This window comes from Oryctolagus cuniculus, chromosome 6 (assembly GCF_964237555.1).
Source record: "Oryctolagus cuniculus chromosome 6, mOryCun1.1, whole genome shotgun sequence".
Lineage (NCBI taxonomy): Eukaryota > Metazoa > Chordata > Mammalia > Lagomorpha > Leporidae > Oryctolagus > Oryctolagus cuniculus.
Window position 1 is genome coordinate 145,990,964 of NC_091437.1, and position 24,145 is coordinate 146,015,108.

Sequence of the window (24,145 nt, forward strand, 5' to 3'; positions counted from 1 at the left end):
CAAACGCTTTTTAGGTTGTCCTAAGGGAAGAGCAAGACTCACATGTTATTGAAGGCTTGGAGCCCGGCACCGAATATGAAGTTTCACTGTTGGCTGTACTTGATGATGGAAGTGAGAGTGAGGTGGTGACTGCTGTTGGGACCACCCGTAAGTCTTAGTCTGGCAAAGATGGGCTTTAGAAGCTTCTACCATGTGTTCTGGCACCTTCTGCACCTCTCTAGCTCTCTTTTAACATTAGCCTTATCCCTGGCTAGGGAAACTTCAATTTCTCTTTGCCCTCCAGAATTCTTGGTATGTCTTCACCTTCACCAAAATATGTATGTAAAGCATCTTAGCGTCTACACTGTTAGCATCATGAGGGAAGGGGCCGTATCTGTCTTGTTAAGCATCATATTCCCCAGCACTTAGCATAGTACTCGGTACATCATTTTATTCTATTTTTTATATTTATTTGAAAGGGGCAGAGAGAGAGAGATCAGATGCCTTCCATTCACTACAACAGCTTGGGCTGGACCAGAAGCCAGGGACTCCATCCAAGTCTCCCATGTTGGTGGCAGAGCCAGGCACTTGGACTATTCTCCACTGCTTTCTCCGGCACATTAGCAGGGAGCTAGATCAGAAGTGGAGTATCTGGGAATTGAACTGATGCTTCAGTATGGAATGCCAGCATCACAAGCAGTGCCTTAGCCTGCTGTGCTATGACACTGGCCCACTTTTGGCAGCTTTTAGCTGCACAATAAATACTCGGAAGCTGGATGGATGGATGGAACAATTTATAAATGTATAAATTTGCAAACAAATAAACATGTCCAAGAGTTTTTGGAATTTTCCAAGTTGATTTTGCTTCCAAAAATCTTGTACAAAATTTACTCACTGATTCATTCATTCCTTCATTTTTTAAATATGAGATATTAACCACATGTTGAATTGCCTTAGAATAGGTTTCCTGGAATCAGATTCTGAGACAGAAAATTGCATCCAGAAGGTTTATTGAAGAGTGCAGTTGGGAGATACTTACGTAATGAACTGAGGACAGCAGGGTAAGGCAGAGGGAGAAGTGGAACCTGAACCTTTAGCAAATCCTATTAGGAGCTCTAGAGCTGAGATGACCCTTCTGAGTTGTCCCAAATTGAGATAATGGGATTGGGCCTTTGTACCTCTGCATCTCCAGTCATTACAGGAGAGCTATGCTCTGGCAGGTGTGATCTCAAGTGAGTCAGTTCCCAGAGATGTGAGCCATTGGCAGAGTGTATTGCAGTGGAGCTGAGTACCACATATCCACTTCTAGGGTTCATATAAGAAATAGAAGCGGCACTTCTTGTCCAAGCACATTACCATCCTTAGTAGTCTTGTTTGGCAGCTGTTTCACAACTTGGTCTGTAGCACTGTTTAATTTCCCTTAATTATGGTTATGCCCCTGTTTCAAAGTAGTTGGGAGGTTTCACAGTTTTGTAGGTATAAATGTTTCTGTGGAGTCCGGTATCTATGATGAAGCACTTTTAGGTCGTTGAGTTTCAGTTTCCTTATCTGGGAAACAAATATGTCTGCTATGCTTAGAACACCCTTCTTTTTCAACCACAGTCAAGTTTGTTGTGGAAAGCAAGTGATATTATATGGGAGAAATTTAGTTTCCAAGCTATAAAATATTATATCCATAGTTGTGGTCATTTATATTTTTACAAAATTTAAAAGTAATGAATTTCTTTTTAGTTGACAGTTTTTGGACAGAACCAGTCACAACCATAGCACCTACCAGTTCTGTGACTTCAGGTAAGAACACACATGAGCTTATTTATCTACCAAAACAAGGTTTGATTTAAACAGAAGTTGTGTTATCCCAGCTTCATGTAGTTTATGTTTTTAACTTGAAAGGTGATTCCCTCCCTTCCTTTTCAGGTGAACAGGTTTATATTTAATTCCTTTCAGATCCTCCCAACATCTTTACCATTAAATTCCAGTCTTAGAGCTCGCGAGTCTTGCTGTCACGTCGCTCTACCATTTCCATCCTTGCCTTGGACTCTGATTGACCTTTCAAAGGATGTGAAGTTAGCAAACCTCTTCCCCCGACCTCCACCAGATAGCTTTGCTCTCTGTTTTATCTAGGACTTCTCCTGTTGCTCTCTGTGGATAATTCCTCATATCACAGTTTCCCTGCCTTTCCAGGGTAACTGAGACTTGGCTGCTCTATTGTGCTCCCTGCACCAGCTATTTTCTCTCTGCTGAAATACACCTCCCAACCAGCTGATGGTAATTTTCCTTATATAAACCATTTTAGAGGCCACTCATTCCTTCATTCATTCTTCATTTAATCTTTATGGAGCCCTGCTTTGTGCCCGCAAGTCCTTTTGTCATAACCTTCAAGATCTTCCCCATTTGATTCTGGCTTCCCTTCCTGGTCTCAACCGTATTTCCTATGCATCCCCCATTCCTTTCTGCTGTCAAGAACTCCTTGCCTTCAATGTGACAAGTCCTCTCCCATGACCACTACCTGGAAGCCTCTCCTGGTTTTTCTAGGTAGATTTCAATCTGCTCCTTCCTCTCTGCCACTTTCGCTGTTTTGGCAAAGAGAAAAATCACTGCATATCTCAAAGACCTGATATATGGCTTGACATATAGGAAAAGTTCAATGAATGTTTTCTGACTAAATGAATGAAAAAGAAGATTCAGTGGAGGAAGACAGAATGAAAGGAAGTCAGGGAAGATGGGAAAAGAAAAAAATGGGACAAAAGAGGGAGCAGGAATCTTGGGAGATGAGAATGAATGTGCCACAGAACTCAATGAAGAAGTCTAGGCAAACATCGGAGAAAAGTTGATGTCTGTATGAGCCAAATGGATGAAGGCAGCCTGAGTGAGCAATCCGTGCTCAGGCAACAATTGTTTAGATGGAAATGGGGGCCAGGTGGATGGGACACCTGTTGGATACAGGATTGCACAAGCAGGCTGAGCAGATCTGCTCCCTTCAGCAAAGCACTAGTGTGAGGTTCACATGACCATGCTCCCCTTAGTACTTTCTGTGCTGGTTTGCTAGTTCAACTGCCTCTCCCACGTTCTCTTTGCAAGTGTATGAATATGTACAGAGCTGAGAGCTTTGAGGGGTCTCTTATCTTGTAAGCATCTCTTAAATCCGTATTTTCTTGCAACTGGTAGGTATCATGACTCTCACTAACCATTAGAGATGAGCTATTCTTGCTCCATGTGGGACTCCCATTAAATGTTTGAAATATGATGAGCTAAAAGTTCTTTAATCCTTGGTTGTGTTTATTTCAGTTTTCCAGACAGGAATCAGAAACCTGGTTGTAGATGATGAAACCACTTCTAGCCTGCGGGTAAAATGGGACATTTCTGACAGCAATGTGGAGCAGTTTAGGGTGACCTACCTGACCGCTCAAGGGGACCCTGCGGAAGAAGTGGTAGGAACGGTCTGTATGAGTCCAGCTAACTAGAAACTACATGGACTTTCCTAACAGAGCTAACAAGGCTATTGCCAAAGGCTTTTTGCTGCTTGTTTCTTGATGATTCTGCCATGTCCAGACACTAACGCTCTTAGTTAATCCAAATTTCACTACTCGTTCTTGATGATTTTCTAGTTCCCATACAATTTCTTTGAGACTGATAAAACCTCTGAACCTCATTTCCATCATTGCTTCTGTTGTCTTCACCACCTGTTAGAACAGCAAATTTCGGTCATAAAAGGGCCCTTAAACACTTGTATCTGTTTATACATGTATACAACTGTATCTACAGTTACTCAACTGTTTTGTCTGTGGGAACCTTATAAAAAGCTTTTAACCAAAGCACACAGAGAAAAGGTCTTATTTATGTAAAGTTCCTAATAAAATGCCATCCATTAACAAATATGACATACTTCAAAAATTAATGAAAATGCAATTAAAAGATAAATATGGGGAGTGGGCGGCGTTTGGTATGGTGACACCTCTTGGGATGCCCACATTCCATATTAGAGTCCTTGGGTTCAAGTCCCAGCTCAGCTCTCAATTCCAGCTTCCTGCTAGTGTATACTCTGGAAGGCAGCAGACGATGGCTCAAGTAGTTGCATCAGTGCCATCCATATGGGACACCCAGCTGGAGTTCATAGCTCCTGGCTTTGACCTGGCCCAGCCATGGCTATTGCAGGCCTTTGGAGTGTAAGCCAGCAGAGAGGGGGTGCTCTCTCTCTATGTCTCTTAACAAAAAGAGGTAAATTCATTTTAGTGCAGAAGAAAAATTTTAAAACCCATAGATAGTTTTTCTTTAATAGTTTCCCCATGAATTTGAAGATCCCACACATTTATATTTTTCACAGACATCAACTCATTTTCAAAAGATTTATTGTCATTTCTAACTTAATCATGGATGTCTCTCCTCAAACAAAATTTGAAATTTTGTTTAACTTTTATTAATATTTCCTTTCCTGTATGATAAACTGGGTACATTCTTAATTATGTTCTCTAAGTTTATATCATATCATTCCCTTTAGTCATGATTGTTTTTTCCTAGACATGTTTCCAGTCAGACCAGATAAATCCAGTTTTCATCCAAAAGAATTTCTTTTTTCTTTGCATTTGGAATAAGCTTTTCTGAGCCACATTACTTGCATTCCTTGTGCTTTATTACATTATTTGAGGGGGTGGCACTAGAAAAGAAGTCTCTAAAATTCATTGTCACTCAAAAACATTATACTTTCTTTCTATTCTTTACCTACAAGGTGTTGGGTGGAAACATTTTCATTTATGTGCTTATGTAAACAATTACCAAACCCAGCATTCTTTCAGGAACATACTTTATTTCTGGCTGAGAGAGGACATAGTGAAGAAGCAATGATAGCCCCAACAAAAGCCACATCCACTGTGGAGAGCATGGAGATCCATGAAATTGCCCTGGAGTACCCGGAGAAGGGTATAGGGCACGTCAGCAACATAGGTGGAATTAGGAATTCACTCTGACCATACATTACAGATGACTCATTATTGGCAAATTCAAAAAAACAATTCAAGCTGTGCTTAGGGATGATAATTAAAGATATAATTTGAAATGTTTTATTTTTCCTGTTTTTGTCCTCATATTATAATTCAGTTCTTAAAAATAAGAAGCATAAAAAATTCCCAGAGTGGGAGTTTATTTTTTTATTGCTTTCAGTTTTTTTTTTTTTTAACTCAAGAAACACATTAAGCTTCTTGGTGAATTATTCTTGCTGATTTGGAAAGAGCAACAATTTAATCTTACATATGCACTTATGAGCTAAACGGTAAAATAATAATAATATTTTCTTTGGATTGTCTCTAGATAATTTGCCCTTTGCTAATTTCTTTCATTTAACACTGTTTTTGAAACACTTGGACACCTAGATGAAGGGAAAAATAAAGATCAAAAGGTTTAACTGGTCTGCCCCAGTTAAATAAACTTTTAACAAAAATGGAAAAATATTGATAAATTTGGCAGTGATTATTTACTGTACAGAAGTGAGGTTCTCTTTTTTTGATATGCAGAATAAAGTACTGTGTAATGCCTTAAATATCAAGCTCCTTTAGTACATTTTAATTAAGTTGGGTTTGTGCACACTTAGTTTACAGGAACTTTCTCAGGAACTCACCTGGGGAATAAATGATCATTTATATCTGTCTCTGTTTGATGAAGTATCACTGCTGTACAAATGCAGTGTAGATTAGAAGAACCAGAGGTGGTGTGCGTCAAGGTGTGAATTGTGCAGCTCAGGTAGGACAGGCAGATGCACACAGGCCTGTGCTAAAGTTCCAGTGCCCTGAAATCATATGGACCAAATGATGTCTTAAAGTAATGGTGCCATTGTGGTCATCTGGGGAGGGAACGAGCAAATGGAAGACCTCTCTCTCCCTCCCTCCCCCTCTGTCTCTGTCTCTCTGTGACTCTGCTTTTTCACATAAATAAATAAATAAATCTTTTTAAAAAAATAATGATGTCTGCAGGGAAAGGCAACTGGCTAAAACATAAAAGATCTTCAAAAAGCTTGTGGAAAATGTGTAGCATGAAAAACCCCTGTAGGGATCTCAAAAATTTTTGGCACCTAAGTAAACTTATCTGTTAACTCTATTTTCTATGACCCTCTTGAAATCCCCTTATATCACAAAAAGCAAAAGAGGAAATGTTTCCAGATAAGAGCACTGACATACCATTTTTCTAAATTTTCCTTAAACAGAAAAGATGATTATATTTACATGAACTATGATTAATATACAACATTAAAGTTAAAGAATAGGTTATGTATAGGGATCTTCTTTTTTTAAAGATTTTTTTTACTTGAAAGAGTCACAGAGAGAGTAGGAGAGGGAAAGGGAGAGAGAGAGGTAGGTCTTCCATCTGCTGGTCACTCCCCAATTGGCCCCAGTGGCCAGAGCTGTGCTGATCTGAAGCCAGGAGCTAGGAGCCTCCTCTGGATCTCCCATGTGTTGCAGGGGCCCAAGCACTTGGGCCATCCTCTACTGCTTTTCCAGGCCATAGCAGAGAGCTAGATTGGAAGTGGAGTAGCCAGGACTTGAACTGGTGCTTATAGGGGATGCCCGCACTGCGGGCGGCAACTTTACCCGCTAAGCCACCATGCTGGCCCCAAGGGGTCTTCAAAAAGTTCATTAATGTCTGTTAGTCAAAAACTGCACATGGATTTAAAAATTTTTATCAAAATAAAATTACCTTTAATTCCATTTCCACAAACATTTTGAAGTACTTATATGTTTAAAACTATAAGCCATGGTCAGCTTTAACATATGTAAAGCAACGTGAATTAAAATTGACCTTTACAATTGGGATATATAAAATATTTATATACTTTCTGGATACAATCATATATAACAAATTTTTCCAAGAAAACACTTTTAAGTGATTTGAAATAGGCTACCTGTCAAATATTTCTTTTTCTTCTTTTAAAGATTTATTTGAGAGGTAAGAGTTACAGACAGAGAGGGCAAGACAGAGAAGTTTTCCATCCCCTGGTTCACTCCCCAAATGGCCACAACTGCCCGAGCTGAGCTGATCCCGTGTCTAGGAGCTTCTTCTGAGTCTCTCACATGGGTGCAGGGGCCCAAGCACTTGGGCCGTCCTGTGCTGCTTTCCTGGACCATTAGCAGAGAGCTGGATTGGAAGAGGAGCAGCTGGGACATGAACTAAAGCCCACATGGCCACAGCATCAGCCCCTCAAATGTTTCAAATGGATTAACTTTGAATTCTGCTTTGATATATGGAGTGGCAGTAACATGATCTGAATTGTGTTGTCAGGGCAAGGAGGTCTCTCACTTATTTGTAAAAGTCTGATCAGGATTCAGACTTTTCTAGAACCTGGGTATCAACATCTTTAAGTTTGACCTGAATTCTGAGTTGCAAGAAGTTTTCCAGAGTAGGGCTCATCGAAGTATGACTCAGTGTCCTGAAAGATAATAAGCTTAAGCTTTCAGAAGTACTGATAGCCACCTCGATGTTGCTACAACAGTCCACAAACGTGTTACTTCTTTTAGCAATTGAGTCTTATTGTAGTTTCTGCAAGTTTTGGTTGGCAGTGGATTGGAGTGAGCATGACAACACCACCACCACAAACACAACAGATAGTTTGAGAATCACTGTCTAGCAACAGAATTTTATGAGATGGGAAACCAATGAGATGTAGGGGATCCTTCCTACTGTAGGAAAGAGCTTATTGGATGTGGTCCAGGCTACTCTGAAGAGCTCTGGGTTTTCATAAAGCCAGACATGGAGATGCATTTCTGAAAAAATTGAAATCTCTGGGTATATTTGCTTTCCATTTAGCCAGGAGCATATTTTATAGACTTGTTTTATAAATAAAACCACCATCTGCTATGACCTGCAGCATTTGTTTTTAGTAGAAGCACATTTTCCTTACTCTGTCCAAGCAAGCAAAGACCTAGCAAGAGAAACTTTGCATACCCAAGGGGAAACTAATCTGGGAAATGAGTCTCATTAGGACAAAAATGTTCATACAAGGGTAAGGGTTCCCAGACCAGATTCCTGGAGTTTCAGAATGGCTCCATTACTCAATAACTGTTTTGGGCCTTGGTTTCCCCATCTATAAAATTAGCATACTGATATCTGTTCTCTCAAAACATTGTGGCAAAGCCTAAGTGAATTACTGTATTGGAATAGTTAAGCAGCACCTGGCTCATAATAATTGCTAGGTGAGTGAGGGGTATTACTATAAACCACAGCAACAACTTCTTGGCAAGCTCAATGATTTCTCTCAAATGATCACAATACTTTTCAAGTAGTTCCCAGCCTGAATCTGACTGGTTCCAAGGCCAAGTGCTTCTCAGTGTGAGAGATGATCTTATTTAAGGAATGTCAACATGGGTGGTTTCTAGACAGCTTGGAAGGCAAGCCCAGGCTCTGGGTAGTGATATTCAAGAGAAACACCCCAAGAAGTACACTGGTGGGGAAACATAAGGCAGGGCAGCCATCATTCTTTCCGGAGTCCTGAATGCCAGAGTTGTTGAACTCATTCTAGGTACAGCAAAACTCCCTTGTGTGTATTTCCTTCCCAGGACTAGTATCCACACATCAATACAGCCTGGTACATTTCAGTGTCAGTTTGCTTTGAGGAGCAAAATCAGATGAATTAAATATAAAGTCATGTAGTTCAGGTCATCTTTTTTACTATTAAAATTCCTTTTTAGGGCTTAGTACTATCTTAGCAACAGCTGCTTCTGGGTTCAACTGGAGGCTTTCTAGGGCTTATTCCATGATTTATATGTTCCTTCCTTCATCCAGAGGTAGACAGCACCACCCTTGGCCTGCTGGCATTTTACCCATCCTTCCACGGTAAGCATCTCCAGCTGTCCTGGTCTTGTGACTGCCTTAAGCCCATTTGGGTCAGTTCTTACATCCTAGCATTTTTTTTCCAGCCATGATTAAATGGCCTCAAGATGTGCCAGCATCGAACAAGTGTGGTGTCAGCATGGAGAGCATGTGGCTTCTTTGGGGACACGAGTTCGCTCTGCTGTGCCACATGGCGCCTTGCACTCACACGTGTGCAGTGTCGACCCTGCAGCCACATTTCTTTTTTTGGCAGTCTTTTAGTGACACAGGGATGGAGGTGATTCCAGATTGAGGAAGGCATCTCCTTTCAGAAATAAAAGAGCTACAAAAATTTTTTTTTTTTTTTTAGTGTTGCTGGTAAATATGCTTCGGCTTAGAAAACTTGGCTTGGGTGCATGGTTCTCTTGCTCTTGGCTGGCATCCATTCTTTCTAATTGAAAGAAGAAAATGATGGGGGCGGGTTATCTGAGGAAGGAAAGCCTGCAAGGCTGACTTTGCCTCTGCAAGAGGACATTTAAGTTGAGTCAAACCCGATAAGCAGCAGGCTGGATTATAGAATGAGCAGTTCAAGTCTATAAACACCCACCGAGGAAACAGGCCATTATTCTCTCTTCTGGCTACTTTACAAGTGCCGAGATGTTGAGAGAAGAATATTCCTTAGAGCCGTCAGAGCTTCAAAGTTAACCCCTTTGTATTAGTGATTATGAAGTAGGTTTAGTATGAGGGGAGCTTCGGAGAGAAATGCTTTTGCATGGATGGTCTCTCTTCTCTCATCACTCGCTAAGCACATCTCTTTGCATCTGATTATTTCCAAATGCCTCCAGTTGTGCTCCACCAGTCAATCCCTGGGCACTGGGCACCTTACCAACAGCATATCCTTTACTTTTCTGTTCAGGTCATGGTGCCTGGAAGGCAGAACAGTCTCCTTTTGAAGTCTCTGCTTCCGGATACAGAATACAAAGTCACCGTGACGCCCATCTACTTTGATGGAGAAGGTGTCAGCGTCTCTGCCCCTGGGAAAACCTGTAAGTGAAACTTCCTCCCTCTGCATACTGGCTGATCCTGACTTGGAAACGCTTGTCCTCTGCAATACACACCGAAAGGTGTAGTAGAGTCTAGTGAAAAGAACAAAGGAGATTTGGAAGCAGAAAATGTTTGAATCCTGTGTGACTTTAGGCAAGTTGCTTAACTTCTCTGGGCTTCAGGCTTTTGTTGGTGTCTTTGTTACCATAATGTTTACCTATCCTTGCATAAAAACCGTGCAACAAATTAATGACTTAAAAGAGTTTGACCATTTTGTTATAGTTCACAATTATATGATGCAGAAATTTAGGCTGGGTTTGCTGGGAGACTCTTCCTGTCGGTATGTTGCACATTAGCACAACCTGGATGTACTCATCTAGATCCTGCATTGGTCTAGCAGGTCCAGGGCAGCCTACTTGTGGCCTGACATGTTGGCGGGATGGTAGGAAGCCTGACTCAGTGGACTCTGTTTCCATTAGCCTCAAAACATCTCTGCATTTTCTTTCCAGCAGTTAGTCATGTTTCCTACTGGAAACTCAAGGCTGTAAGAGCAAGAGCTGCTGCAAGAAGTTGAAAATGGAGACTATCAGAGTTCAGGGGTCTGCCAGAAATGAAGAGTGTTACTTTTGCTGTAGTCTGTTGGTCAAGGCAGTCATAGATTTAAAGAGTCCTAGCCTCCACCTCTCCATGGAAGGCAGGTCAAAAAAAAAAAAAATCCATGGCATATTTAATCCGCCATAATTATCAAAAGGTTACATGAGACTAAGTGCAGAATGGTGTCGAAGCCTGAATTATGTAACTGGACACCTGAGTGTGAATTTTTCAACTAAGTCTGTGTAAGTCATTAAAATTCTGCTCAGCTGAGCCCAGAGGTATCACCTCCTCATTTAACAGTGCTGGCATCTCCTCCTCCTCCTACTTGTGCTCTGTGTGCCTCTACCCAGGCTCCCACCAAACCACATTTTGCTAAAGATCACTGAGAGTATTGTGAGCTCTCAGAGTTGCCATAATTATTTCCTGAAGGGTCATGTGGAAAGAGAGAAGGAAAGGGGAGAGCAGAGTTATAGAAGAGTTTCCATTTTTTTCATTCTATTTTTACTAGCACACGTCACCTGGAATCAGTCTCTACATTGGATTCTCATATACGTTGCATACATTGTGTATGTCAAGGTGGCAGTGTCTCCGCATCTTGAGTTGATCTATGCATTAGAATGTGTTGCAGTCGGCGCTGCGGCTCACTAGGCTAATCCTCCGCCTTGTGGCACCAGCACACCGGGTTCTAGTCCCAGTCGGGGTGCTGGATTCTGTCCCGGTTGCCCCTCTTCCAGGCCAGCTCTCTGCTTGGCCAGGGAGTGCAGTGGAGGATGGCCCAAGTGCTTGGGCCCTGCACCCCATGGGAGACCAGGATAAGTACCTGGCTCCTGCCACCGGATCAGCGTGGTGCGCTGGCCGCAGTGTGCCGGCTGCAGTGGCCATTGGAGGGTGAACCAATGGCAAAGGAAGACCTTTCTCTCTGTCTCTCTCTCTCACTGTCCGCTCTGCCTGTCAAAAAAAAAAAAAAAGAATGTGTTGCATATTTTGGTATTTTGCTGCTAAATGAATGTTTGGAAACCACAGATGTAAGCAATGATTAAAGAAGAAAACAGCAATATTTACCTAATTATAAATAAAGCATATTACTACAGAAAAATGACTTAAATTTCAATACAGATATCAAAATGTTATTGGTCTACTTTTTATTTTTTACAGAAATGTATTTGCTTGAAAAGCAGGGGTTGGGGAGGAAAAGAGCTGGAGGGAGGAGGGACGGAAGGAGGGAGAGAGGGAGAGAGAGAGAGAAAGAGAGAGAGAGAGAGAAGGGGAGAGGAGGGGAGGGGAGAAGAGAAGAGGATATCTCCTCTACCTGCTTTTCATTTCCCAAGTGTCCAAAATAGTTGCAGCTGCACCAGACAGAAGCTGGGAATCAGGAACTCAATCCAGGTCTCCCATGAGGGTGACATGAACCCAGTCCTTTCAGCTACTGCTTGCTGCCTTCCAGAGTATGTATTAGCAGAACACCAGAATCAGGAGCAGAGCTAGACACCGAATTTAGGCACTTCAGTGTGGGATGTGGCAACCTGACATGCTCTACTTCTTTAAGCAATGGTCAACACAAGTAAATTCTTTTTTTTCTAAATAGTTATTTATTTATTTGAAGGGCAGAGTTGCAGAAGCAGAGAGAGAGAAAGAGAGGGAGAGACAGGTCGGTCTTCGATCCTCTGGTTCACTCCTCAATTGGCTGCAATAGTTGGAGCAGGGCCCATCCAGAGCCAGGAGTCTGGAGCTTCTTCCAGGTCTCCCACATGGGTGCAGGAGCCCAAGGACTTGGGCCAATTCTGCTTTCCCAGGCCATAGCAGAGAGCTGGATCAGAAGTGGAGCAGCCGGGACTAGACCTGGTGCCCATATGGGTTACCAGCACTTTAGGCAGTGGCTTCACTTGCTACGCCACAGCACTGGCCCAAGCGCCAGTATATTCTATCAACAACAAAATGGTATCTGTCAAGATCTGGAATCATTCATAAAAGGCTTTTGCATAAATTAATGTTTTGATAAAAATTAACAAATGATACTATTAATTTTGGATAGTACAGGCAATATGAAAATGAAAATAAAATAAATCAGAATCCTACCTGTAAGAATATCATCATTAACATTGGGTGAGCATTGCGTATCACCTCCAATACTGCTGTACAAATAACTTTGATAGTGGAACAGAATAATGTATAAACAGAAATTTTTAATAAACACTATTTAGTTTGATTTTACTTAAAATTAAGATTAGGAAGCTAAATGACATTGAATCAGCTTCTGGATTTCAGATAGAAGTGTTTCATCATGAGTGATTATTTTCCATGTATTTAATATTTTAAAGACCACAAGTTCTCTGGGACTTCTCACTGTGTGTTTTAGTGAACTTTGATTTTACCCTTGAGAAAATATGCATTTATTTTGTTGAAAACAGTGTAGGCTCTGAAGGAGGAAACTACGCTGAATGCCATTTTTCCTTTTCTTTCCTGCTCAGTGCCATCCTCTGGTCCTCAAAACTTAAGGGTCTCTGAGGAATGGTATAACCGCCTGCGCATTACATGGGACCCTCCACCTTCCCCTGTAAAGGGCTATCGGATTGTCTATAAACCAGTCAGTGGTAAGTGATGCTTTTTATGAAAGATTGGTAACATGGGTAAAGATCTAAAATGTCATTTAAAATGAATGGTTTTATTCTAATTTTCTCTTAATGCATAGTTTTATCCTTTAAAGAAGTAAGAAGAGCTTTTAATTTATTTTGGAAAAAAGAAACTTTCTAGTAGAGTCAGTGTCAGGGATTATCAGAATGATGAAATTATGACCTCACTTAGGAAACCACTGTGCAGAATGTACTGTATATTTGGTATGCATGTGATCTTATCACATCCTTGACAAGGCACTAGTATAAAGAGACCTACCTTCTAAAGAAATGGGAAACTTTATGGCTTAATGGATATGCAATCTCTAAATAATTTGGAATTTGTAATTTTGAATTTCTCTTCTCTCTCTTACTTATATTGATTGGAAAAATGCCATTGACAAACTTCTCAGACTTCTCATTTTGGAAGTTATGTGGAGAAATAAACCATGTTAAAGAAGTACTGGGTTTTTTCCAGAAGCCTTTTAATCCACTTGATGATGAGACTTGATTAGTCGACAGCACCGGCCCCTGCTTTTTTTTTTTTTTTTTTAATTAGGAAAATTTTGAAAACATTCTTTTGGTCATTGAAAGCTTCTCTCTGCTGTCCATGTCTCCATTAGTCCCAATCTACCAAACATTGTCTCTTGCCTTATCAATTTTCAGCGTTTTCCATTATGTTCCATTATTGTCTCCAGGCCAACAGAATTAAACTACCCTACGTACAAATTCCTCAGTCATCTTTATGAATCAAGACAGTGAAATAGTAACAATTGACCATGGATGCACTAGCCTGCTTCAGGTTGATTTCTTAGGATCCAGCATTAATATTTTTGACTCTGCTTTAAATTTGAAGCATGTGTTAATTTGCAAGACAGACTTATCAAATTTGCTTCTTAGGCTGTTTTGCAAATATTTTTCATGTTTTCTGACTACAAATAACTTTGTTATAGGCCTCTGGTTGCAGTGTAATTTGCTCCCTAGTGGAGCCATTTTTGATTATCACAACTGGAGCAAGGGAGCAGGGCGTTGCTCCTGTTATCTAGTGGGTATTGGTAAACATCCTACAATTTTAATGTATAGTACTCTCCCACTCAAGATTAAAGAATTATCCAGTCCACAATATCAGCAGTGCTGAGGTTGGGAAATCCTGTTTGAGGCTGAGCAGGAAAAGCATTCATGGTCATTTGCACCAGATGTTTGGGGAATGGGAAGATCACCACAGAGATAATGGAAATGTACAGAAATAGATTGTTGGAAGGGCTTCTGCAGGAAAGTGATGAGGATTTTAGGAACTTTCCATTAAGTCAATGGTCTTAAAGAATGAGCATATATGAGAACAGTCAGGAGGTAAATAAATTTGTATAGAACTTAGCAAGGAATGTTTTTACTCTTTAATCAAAGACCCAACCAGGTCAAAACAATGGGGAAGATGTAAAGGCCTATTAAAGAGAGTTAATTAAGGGTCTTAAAATACTAATCTCAGCTGCTTGTATGGAAAATCCTAAAAGTAGTAATTAAAATTATAGTGGTAATTCAACTTGGTTCCCTGTGTGGCCTCTGGTGTCCATGATAAAATTTGCTGATACTGCCTCTTGCATGCCTGTAGAGGACACAGTTGGGAGTATGAAAAGTAGTAATTGAAAATTATTTCCTCCAATGGGCAAATACTCTATTGCATTATAACAGGGTAGTTCATAATATGGTAGATGTTGTGTTGCAAGGTGGGCTAACTTCTTTGTATAAACACAAGTGGGAAAACTAAATCTGGGGGAAAGAGTAGGTTCCCAAAGAGAGGATGTAGCCTGGATCAGGTATGTAGCCATTAGAGCTTTAGATGAATTAGATTCCAACCTCAGTCCTGATGTTGACTTGTTATACAAACCTGGGCAATAACAAAGGAGTTGAGTGAATACAGTTTGCTCCAGGAGTGCCCCCCAACCAATTCTGTTGTACATGAAATATGTGCTCTTTCTCTTGTAGTTACTGGTCCAACATTGGAAACATTTGTGGGAGCGGACATCAACACCATTCTTATCACCAACCTCCTTAGTGGAATGGACTACAATGTGAAAATATTTGCCTCTCAGGCTTCTGGCTTCAGTGATGCTTTGACGGGCATGGTGAAAACATGTAAGACGCTGCCCACCCATCTCAGTCCCACGTGTGGCTTTGCTGCTTCATTTTCACTACAATTTGTAATTTGGCCCCTCCTTCAACTTGGCCATTGGTTTTTCTTTTCCTCAGAATTGTCTGTTATGGATGCTTTTGTATGGAAAGAAAAATGTGCTTTTTACTCAGGGCAGTTCAGAGTCTTGACTGGCAGGTGGAATTCAGCACCTGGCTTACAGATAGAGTGATTGCAGAATAGGATTTCCTTCTGGAAAATATTCGCTGGCATTTTCAAATTAGGTGACATTTTCCAAGTAACTTGTAGTCTGACTTGGCCAGTGCCATCCAACGTTGGGCTAGGGGGAAGTTGCATTATCTCAAAGTCATTACCCAACCCTATGTACACACACACATCATCAGAAATATATGGCACGCCACTCAAAAGGCTTTTTTCTCCTTTAAGGGCTTCCATGCTGTCTGCACACCATCTGGGGTTCTTGCTAATGTATACCACTGCCAGATACCCACTGAGTAATGCAATATTTCCAAAGTCCAGAAATGTACATTCCATATTCCTGAAATTTATGATATTGCTATACCATCTGTTTAATAGTTTGCTTCAAACCAACTTACAGTTTTGATCTAAGTACGTTTCAAAACCAGTATTTTTACCCTCAAAATAATACCAATATTTTTAGAACATATTAAAGATAATGTGAAAATGACCAGAATATAAATGGTTTGGCTTTGCGGTAATTAACATAATCCCAAGAGCTATCAAAAGTAAGTGCTCCCCTCTTGAAAATGATAGTGATGGTATAATCAAAGCAATCAACAAAATCTGCTGCTTATTAACTATGGCCTTGGGCAAACTACTTAACTTTTCTAAGCTCAAACTTCCTCAACTCTAAAATGAAGATGCATGGCCGGCGCTGTGGCTCAATAGGCTAGTCCTCCACCTTGCAGCGCCAGCACACCAGGTTCTAGTCCTGGTCAGGGCACCGGATTCTGTCCCGGTTGCCCCTCTTCCAGGCCAGCTCTCTGCTATGGCCCGGGAGTGCAGTGGAGGATAGCCCAAGTCTTTGGGCCCTGTACCCACATGGGAGACCAGGAAAAGCACCTGGCTCCTGGCTTTGGATCAGCGCGATGCACCGGCCGCGGTGGCCATTGGAGGGTGAACCAACGGCAAAAAGGAAGACCTTTCTCTCTGTCTCTCTCACTGTCCACTCTGCCTGTCAAAAAAAAAAAAAATTAAAATGAAGATGCTAATAACCAAGTGACAGGCTGTAGATGAAAGGGATAAGGTATATAAAGTGCCTACCATACAGCAAAGCACTGTTACTGTTGTGATAACTATGCCAAATGCACTTGGCCTGTGTCTTATCTTAATACCTAATCAAATAATTAATCTGATAAGTGGTACCTGACAAGAATGGGCATGTATTAAGCCAAATCCCAAACCACCCCTGATTGTAGAGGAGTCTAGGTACCAAATAAATTTGATCTCAGAAGAAATAGTCTTTATATTCAACAGATTGTAGAGGAGTCTAGGTACCAAATAAATTTGATCTCAGAAGAAATAGTCTTTATATTCAACAGATCTAGGAAACCATTGGCATGTGATTCCCAACTTGAACTTGACTGTTGAAGAAATATTGTTCTAAGCACATGGCATAACCTCCAAGTACTTCCCTCTGTTGTGCTATTATAGTCCTGCAGTCTTTCCTTCCTTACACTATCAAAAATCTTGTGTATTTTCCTATAATCTTTCCTCCTGTCGCTCCCCGTCTTCGTGGAGGAACGACACAGGACCCTGCGCTGTTCTTTCGTCTGCTCGGCCCTCCCCGGGTTTGCTGCTGGTTCTTCCCGGGTTGGCTACTATCCCTTCCACCTCCGTGGAAGGGCAGTTCCCCCTGGCCGCATTCCCCACTTCCGCAGGGGAGCGGCACACCGCCGGCCGGCTTTCTTGGGGGCTGCACGGGTTCCCTTAGATGTTCCCCATAGATGTTCCTGGTGAATGCCGTCTCTCTCCTCCTTTATAGTCCTCCTCCGCCAATCCTAACTCGGCTGCCCACACGCCAAGTACGCTGCTCTCCTCCAATCAGGAGCAAGTCCTACAGTTTATCAGTTGAACTGGAGGCAGCTGTGCGGAAGCTGTTTACTTCTCTCCCAACGCCACATTGTGGGAGAGCAGATGCATAGAATAAGTCTTAATTCGAGTAACTTAGTCTAGTCCGGATTGCTCCCCACACCTCCCTCTCCCTCTCTGGTTTATCTTTTTTTTTCCTGTCAAAATTATCTGTCCCTGCACTTCTTCTGTCTCTGATTTTTTAATAGTTTCTCGTTTCTCTACATTTCCTTGTTGTTCTCATTTCCTGATTCCCTTTTTCTTGTATTTACTCTTTCTTCCATTCCTTAATAAATACATGAAACATTACATGCATATTTTAAAATACTGAGAATGTTGAATTGTTTTATATTCTTGTCCTTAAAGTAAAAATGTAGTGATTTACTATTTATTATCTTTCTCCCAAATAAAATAAAAATCTCACATAATGGCAAGCAAATTGATTTAAGGTTGTTTTCTAAATTTAATGTAGTTATTCTCATATAAAGATCATTGTTGATTTCATTTTTCCTGGGGAGACATGAATTGTTTAATTTGCTTTAGGAAAAAATGTTTCCTTGTCTGCCCTAACAAAAAGGAACTATGTAAAGATGTCAGTTATGATTGAACAACATTATTTTTACCATGTTGAAATAATAATCATAAAATATTTTTATTTTATAAATTAGCTAAGAAAAATAGTATGATATGGATGGAAGTAAGAGATGGTTAGGGAAAGCAGTTTTCGGCTTTTTTTGCCTGGACCTAAATGATAAACACCAGATACTTACTTCTCTGTTGTCTTGGAGAAACAATCCTCTTTGCTTCACAAATAACCATATTGTATTATCATAATGTTCTAGGATTAATAAAAATTTACATGGTTTTTAAATAATGTGTTATGCATGTAAACTCTTTGTTTTAAAATTAAGGTTTTCATTCATATTCAGTCATGTTTTGAAGGTGAGGTCTTGTAAAATGCTCCTGTTTGCACAACACTCATTGTGTCTACTTTTCCTTTTCTTTAAGCCATGGCTATCTCATGGGTTTATAAGTATATATTATGTTTACTTTTTATTCTGAAATTATTGGACATTACTTCTGAAATATTTAGGAAACACAATAAAGAGGAAGGATTAAAAATCACCCATACTTATACTCTCCATTATATCTGATCTTTTCCATGGGAATATATATTTCCCTTCTCATTTACAGATACCAGAGATATCATACACAGCATTTTACAAGCTATTCTCTCAAATCATAAAATAGTTCCCTTTTATACACTAACCTATTGGGAGTGAATGAATTTTCTACCTCTGAGTGTAGAGCTTTGAATGAGAATTTTGCTGTAAATGAATCTCAGACTTGAGGACATTCGTGGCATTATCTGCAGTTATGTTCATATTTCATTACAGTGTTTTTGGGTGTGACCAATCTCCAAGCCAACCAAATTGAAATGACCAGCTTGTGTGCTCAGTGGCAGATGCACCGTCACGCCACAGCCTACCGGGTAGTAATAGAATCTCTCCAAGGTAAGTACAGTCCATCGCCTGTGTTTTTGTCAAGCACTCAGGTGCTTGGTTCTATGCAAATCACTTTGAACAACACATAGGTAACATTTGACATGAACCCTTTTGTGGAGAAAGATGTTTCTATGGTGCTAAATCATGCAGCATGCAGCACCTGGCGTCATACTGGCTCGTAACCTCGCCAAATTTCCATTTTCTCCTACATTAGCTGATATAGCTGTAGTGCTGATGTTTTAGGGTTCTTGGAGGATTCAGCTGAGATAGGTCTTATGAAGAACTTGTGACAGTGCTTTGTACACAGAGAGCACCTAAGAAATATTAGCTGCTGTTGGTGGTTGGAACCAAATAGCCAGAATGAACAACATAAATCAAAATTGTATGAGGCTGTAATTTTGGTATTTATTTTGTGGGGATCAACTATGAATTTAATGTTTTTCTTAGAGTGTGTCTATAGTTTTTGGGGATATTTGGGGAACATCAGACGGTCATTTTGGAGAAGCTTAATATATCTATTCCATCATGAATAAGTCCTTCGACATCTAGTTCTCAAGTACATCTACAATTTGTTCCAAAGTTCAAACATGAAAAATGCCTCCTTGTCATCATTAAAAATAGCAAGAACAACAACAAAAACCTGATTACCCAAAAATGAGTTTCTAGGGCCTGTTAATCCTCTTATCACAGAGAATACTCAAAAAACTGAACCCAAATGATGAAAATTGCTTTAATCAGATTTGCATAAACAGAGAAGATAAGCTATTTGTCACTTTGTGAGAATTATAGGAGACATTGCAGAATCCAAAATGATTTTTTTAAATCTTCCAATCTTGGCAGTAAAATTGTTTAAAATGTAGCCCATTCTTTCTGGACAAGTGATCTTGGTTTCTTCATTTAATAAAAAGGAGACACTAATTTTTTAAGGTCCAGACAAACTGGGTTTAGCAGCCTTTATCCTTGATAGTAACTACATTCAAAATCCATATATTCCGCTTTTTGATCCACTCCATGAGTGGAAAGTACACTTTAGAAGAGTGCTGAGAGCTTTTGGAAATACGCCTCTGTAGAACATGAATGAGCTGAGATAGGACAAACACAGTAGAAGAAATTACTACCAACTGTTGCCAAGATCCTCCTGCACCACTACTTCCCTGATTCCCTTATGTAAGGATTCCTGTAGCCTGATATAAACTGTACATATGGGAATGACTTTAATCTGGAATAAACATTGAAGAAGAGAAGGTCAGGACAAGTCATATGCGTTTTGTGGATTAAATATGATTTATGGGATACTGAAGTAAAAGTAGATGAAACTTTGAGAAACAACTATAACATCTTGAGGATCACCTCAAGATGTATGTTTCATAATATTTATATACATATACTCTCATACAGAAAATTGATGTTTGGTGGTATTTGTTGAGCTTTAAAAGGTATAATAATCACATTCCCAAATTATCCCACAGCAATTTTATACTTGTCACATAAGAACATGAAATAAGGTCCATGAGCTTCTTTACATACACATTCATTTTTGTAAAATTCTAAATATATAGATTGACATAAAGATATATTAAATATGGATGGCTTTGTTAATCAAATTAGTGAAACACATGTAATTTTATTAAATTTTAATAAAATGCATTTCATAATTTAGTGTATTTGCAAAGCATCACTGATAGTTTTCAAACTTTTATTTATTTCATCTTATTTGAAAGAGGCAGGAGAAAAGAGAGAGAGAGAGTGAGCACTCTCATTTGCAGGTTCATTTCCCAAATGCCCAATGCCCTCAGCAACCAGGACTCAACATAGGACTCCCAAGAGGGTGGCAGGGATCCCAGGACTTGAGCCATCGTTGCTACCTCCCAGGATACCCATCTGCAGAAAGCTGGATCTCAGGCAGAGGCAGGACCTGAATCTAGGCGTTCTGATAGACGATACAGGCATCTCAAGTGCCTTCTTTACGGCTATGTCAAATGTGCACCTCGGCATTGAGATTTTTATCAGAGGGTGTGATTGATGTATGTGATAAAATGGATCTGATAATCAAAAACTCCAGTAACTTCTTCTTGAAGCCAAGATCTTTAAATAGCACAACTGTATTCCCTCAGTATTGTTCTCAGGCTGCCAGAACATTTTCAACTGAGCCTCTGTAGTCTCAGTTAAACAAGGATGTGCAAAAATGTTGTTGAATTTATTTTTCATCAATGCTTATAGCTGGGCAATTTAGGAGAAAATTAGCCTACAACTCAAGTGCCCAGTAGTCAGTTGAATGTTATTTATCAGCAACAGATTCTAATTGACAAAAAGGAACGCTTGGTTAGAGAGTGAGGGAGTGGTGGTAGTAGGAAATATGCTTAGATATTTTAGCTTCCATCAGTTAACTCAAGATGTGATCTTTCTCTTTGGCGTGGGGAAGAGTTAGGCTGCTTTTATTTTATTAAGAAATGTAGTCACCATCATGATTTATTATCTCTGAAGGGCTTGTGGTGAAATATCCATTCTTTCATGTGCCACTGGGTCCCAGAGCCCCAGGTGATTTGGCTCTGTCATATCTTCCATTGGTTGCATAAGCTGCCTCAGCAGAAATTTCTCTCTCTGGTTTCACCAGAGGAGATAATAGGAAGAAATGGTACCAAATTCCCCCATGTTAAAGAGAAGCTTTATCCCAGTGTGACCTATTTCTGAGTATGTCTGCCAGATTTCTACAGTTTGATGAATAACTTTTTCCAGTGATTTATTTCATATACTTGTATTTTCCGTGGCCTGATCATGTACACTTTTTTTTCTAAGCTGGAGCCAGTGGAGAAGTCTCCACTGTAGCCACAGCTGCTGGTCAACTTTCTTCTCTGCTTCAGTTTCTGTGAAGTTAATTCAATTGAATCTAAGGCAGTGCTTACAGATTTTAACGGTTTTGTGACAAAGTAGTTAGGCCATGTCATTCAGGTGTGTTTGTTATAGTCACAGAAATCCAGATAAAAGGAACTTAAGCAAAAAGGTTGGTTAATTGGCTTATGTACTAAAAAGTCCGAAAGCATCCCGTTTCAGACACAGGTGGATCAAAATATTCAAACAATGTTATTGAGAGGAAGTCATGACCCTTCTTTCTCTGTTGTTTTCTGCTTTCATTCTCAACTAAACTCTGAGTGGACTTCAGTCAGATCCAGAATTATATCTTTCCAGCTCCTAGCTTAGCAGTTTTGGTGAAAGTCGAGTTTTCTCTTTCTCAACAGTTCCAACAGAAGTCCAGGAATTGAGTCATATTGGCTTGACTCAAGTCACATGCCCTTAAATCTGTCATTGAGTTCACAGGCATGAAATAAACTGACTGATTAGACCTGGTTGCCTTCCACCCATGTATCTGGTATTGGTAGTGGTGATGGTGGCGATATTCAATCTTCCCTGAAGCAGAAGACCATGAGTGGGAAGGAATGGGTCCAAAGAAAGAGGCATTAGATGCAAGACAGGCAAAAACAACAGATGTACTCTACCCATGTAAATATTATGACATTTTTATGGCCAAGAAAGAAAAAAAAATAAAGATTACCAGAAGGATGAACTCCTCTCAGGAGAGACTGAAATAAAATATGCTTTTGAGTCAGCCACCCACTTGCCAAATTAAATGAAAGGCTTCTGGTTAATTTCAAGACAGACCAAAGTGAGAGAGTTTTGGTTGGTCTTGAGTAACTCAGAACCCTGTGAGAGCCACATTAGTTCTGCGGATACTGTTGAGTTCCATTCCTCTTTTCAGCTGGTTTTGACTTGGTACCGAAGGCTAGGCATAGCATTTTTCCTTCAAGTTCATATGTTTATATTCCATAGAAGCTCAGATACTCTGTTACCTCCTCCATGCTTATAATTTGATGACGTTCTTTATAGCCCACATAGAAAAAGGTCCATAGGATGGTTCCCTTGTCTTTCATTAGGTATTGAGATGCCAATTTTGCTGTTTTACCTGTTAACAAGGACAGAAAATTACAGCATAGTGGAGAGTCAATCTTACCAAAACCACGTACAGAAAAAAAAAGATCATGGTTAACAAAGTCTGTATTCAAAATTCAACTTTTAAAGCAATGACATTATGATTGGGGTATAGGTATGATGTGAGAGACCAGGGATGAGAAAGTATATTTCTATTAAATAATTCAAGCAGAATTGTTTTCTGGATCCTGGATGTCCTTTGGTTGGGGATCTTAGTACCTTTTTGTGGGAAATTTTGGTGAGTCAAATTGGTAGAGTCACTATCATCATTGTAATAATACAGAGAATCTGGATAACAATCCAGAAAATGTATTTACCCTTGCTTCATATAAATGAATATACAAATAAAGGCAGGTTTCTTTCCCTCATACCCCCAAATTAAATTGACTTCTTGCTTTCGCTACAAGGGGCTGAGGGTATTAGTCATCATCTGATCAATTTTAATGTTTTTCTTTAAGGCAAAGCCATTAGACCTTAGCTACACATGCCAAAAGCAACATGGATACACCTCTTTCATATAACCCCTCTTTGTTAGTATTGGGAACCAAACTGATACTGTTTGCCATTAATTTTACTGTACCTTTCCAGTTTTCCAATGGTTTATAAAATTTATTTTTCTTTTGGCAGTAAAATCCACTTATATTTTATTTTCAAGGGTCTTTAAAGGGATGGGCATCCACAAGAAATAGGAAATGACAGAAAAGCATATTCTGAATTAATTCCTCAAGAGTCTCTGGAATCTGATAGAACAATCTGATCCATGCACAGGATGCCAGAGATGTGTCTCAGACAGCGGCTCACAGACACTTCCAGGAGGCCGCAAAGGGTGGTGACAGGTCAGAAAGTAACAGTCGCTGTATGGTTCTGAACCTGGGAACCAAGCTGAAGCTGCATGTCAGCAAAGCAGAAAAGCAGAGCACAGGGTTTACTTACTGTCACACTCCTTTCGCTGTAATGCATGATCTCCTAAAAACCTTAACAACTATTTTATTCCATCATTCTACATAATATGAGTAAGATGTAATTAAGGCAGACAGCATTTCATTCTGGACAAACATATGAATAAGGATTCTATTACAAAATTCACCTCTGAAACTCTTTAATATTCATAATATATAAAAATAAATTTCAAATGTTAACAAGTGACTTTAATTTTACTTTAAAAAGTCAGTATTTGTCCATAGAATTAAAAATAACAAACATGTTTATTTGAATATATGCATATATTTTGTTCCCATATATATTGAAATTTGACTAGATATTAAATGTTCAAAATAGACAAAACTGTTACTTGACATTTTTGCATCTTTCATTTAATAAAGCAACTGGTCTGTTTTTATATTTTCTAGATTTTGTTTCCTTTTTCTTTTTGATTGACATAATAATTACATATTTAT

General features: G+C 39.7%; 1 protein-coding gene across 6 annotated transcripts in view; it reads left to right on the top strand.

The window, feature by feature from the left end:
* Nucleotides 1–24,145, top strand: part of COL14A1 (collagen type XIV alpha 1 chain) — a 262,146-nt gene that overhangs the window by 127,065 nt on the left and 110,936 nt on the right. For 3 of the 6 annotated variants that reach the window (XM_008255863.4, XM_002710753.5, XM_017341504.3), the window contains exons 17-23: nucleotides 15–147; nucleotides 1,711–1,770; nucleotides 3,268–3,419; nucleotides 9,689–9,818; nucleotides 12,879–13,001; nucleotides 15,003–15,152; nucleotides 18,657–18,773. In XM_008255863.4, coding sequence (XP_008254085.2) covers nucleotides 15–147; nucleotides 1,711–1,770; nucleotides 3,268–3,419; nucleotides 9,689–9,818; nucleotides 12,879–13,001; nucleotides 15,003–15,152; nucleotides 18,657–18,773 — 865 coding nt within the window. The remainder of the gene's footprint in view (nucleotides 1–14; nucleotides 148–1,710; nucleotides 1,771–3,267; nucleotides 3,420–9,688; nucleotides 9,819–12,878; nucleotides 13,002–15,002; nucleotides 15,153–18,656; nucleotides 18,774–24,145) is intronic. The other 3 variants (XM_070075442.1, XM_008255862.4, XM_070075441.1) reach the window with 1 other exon arrangement.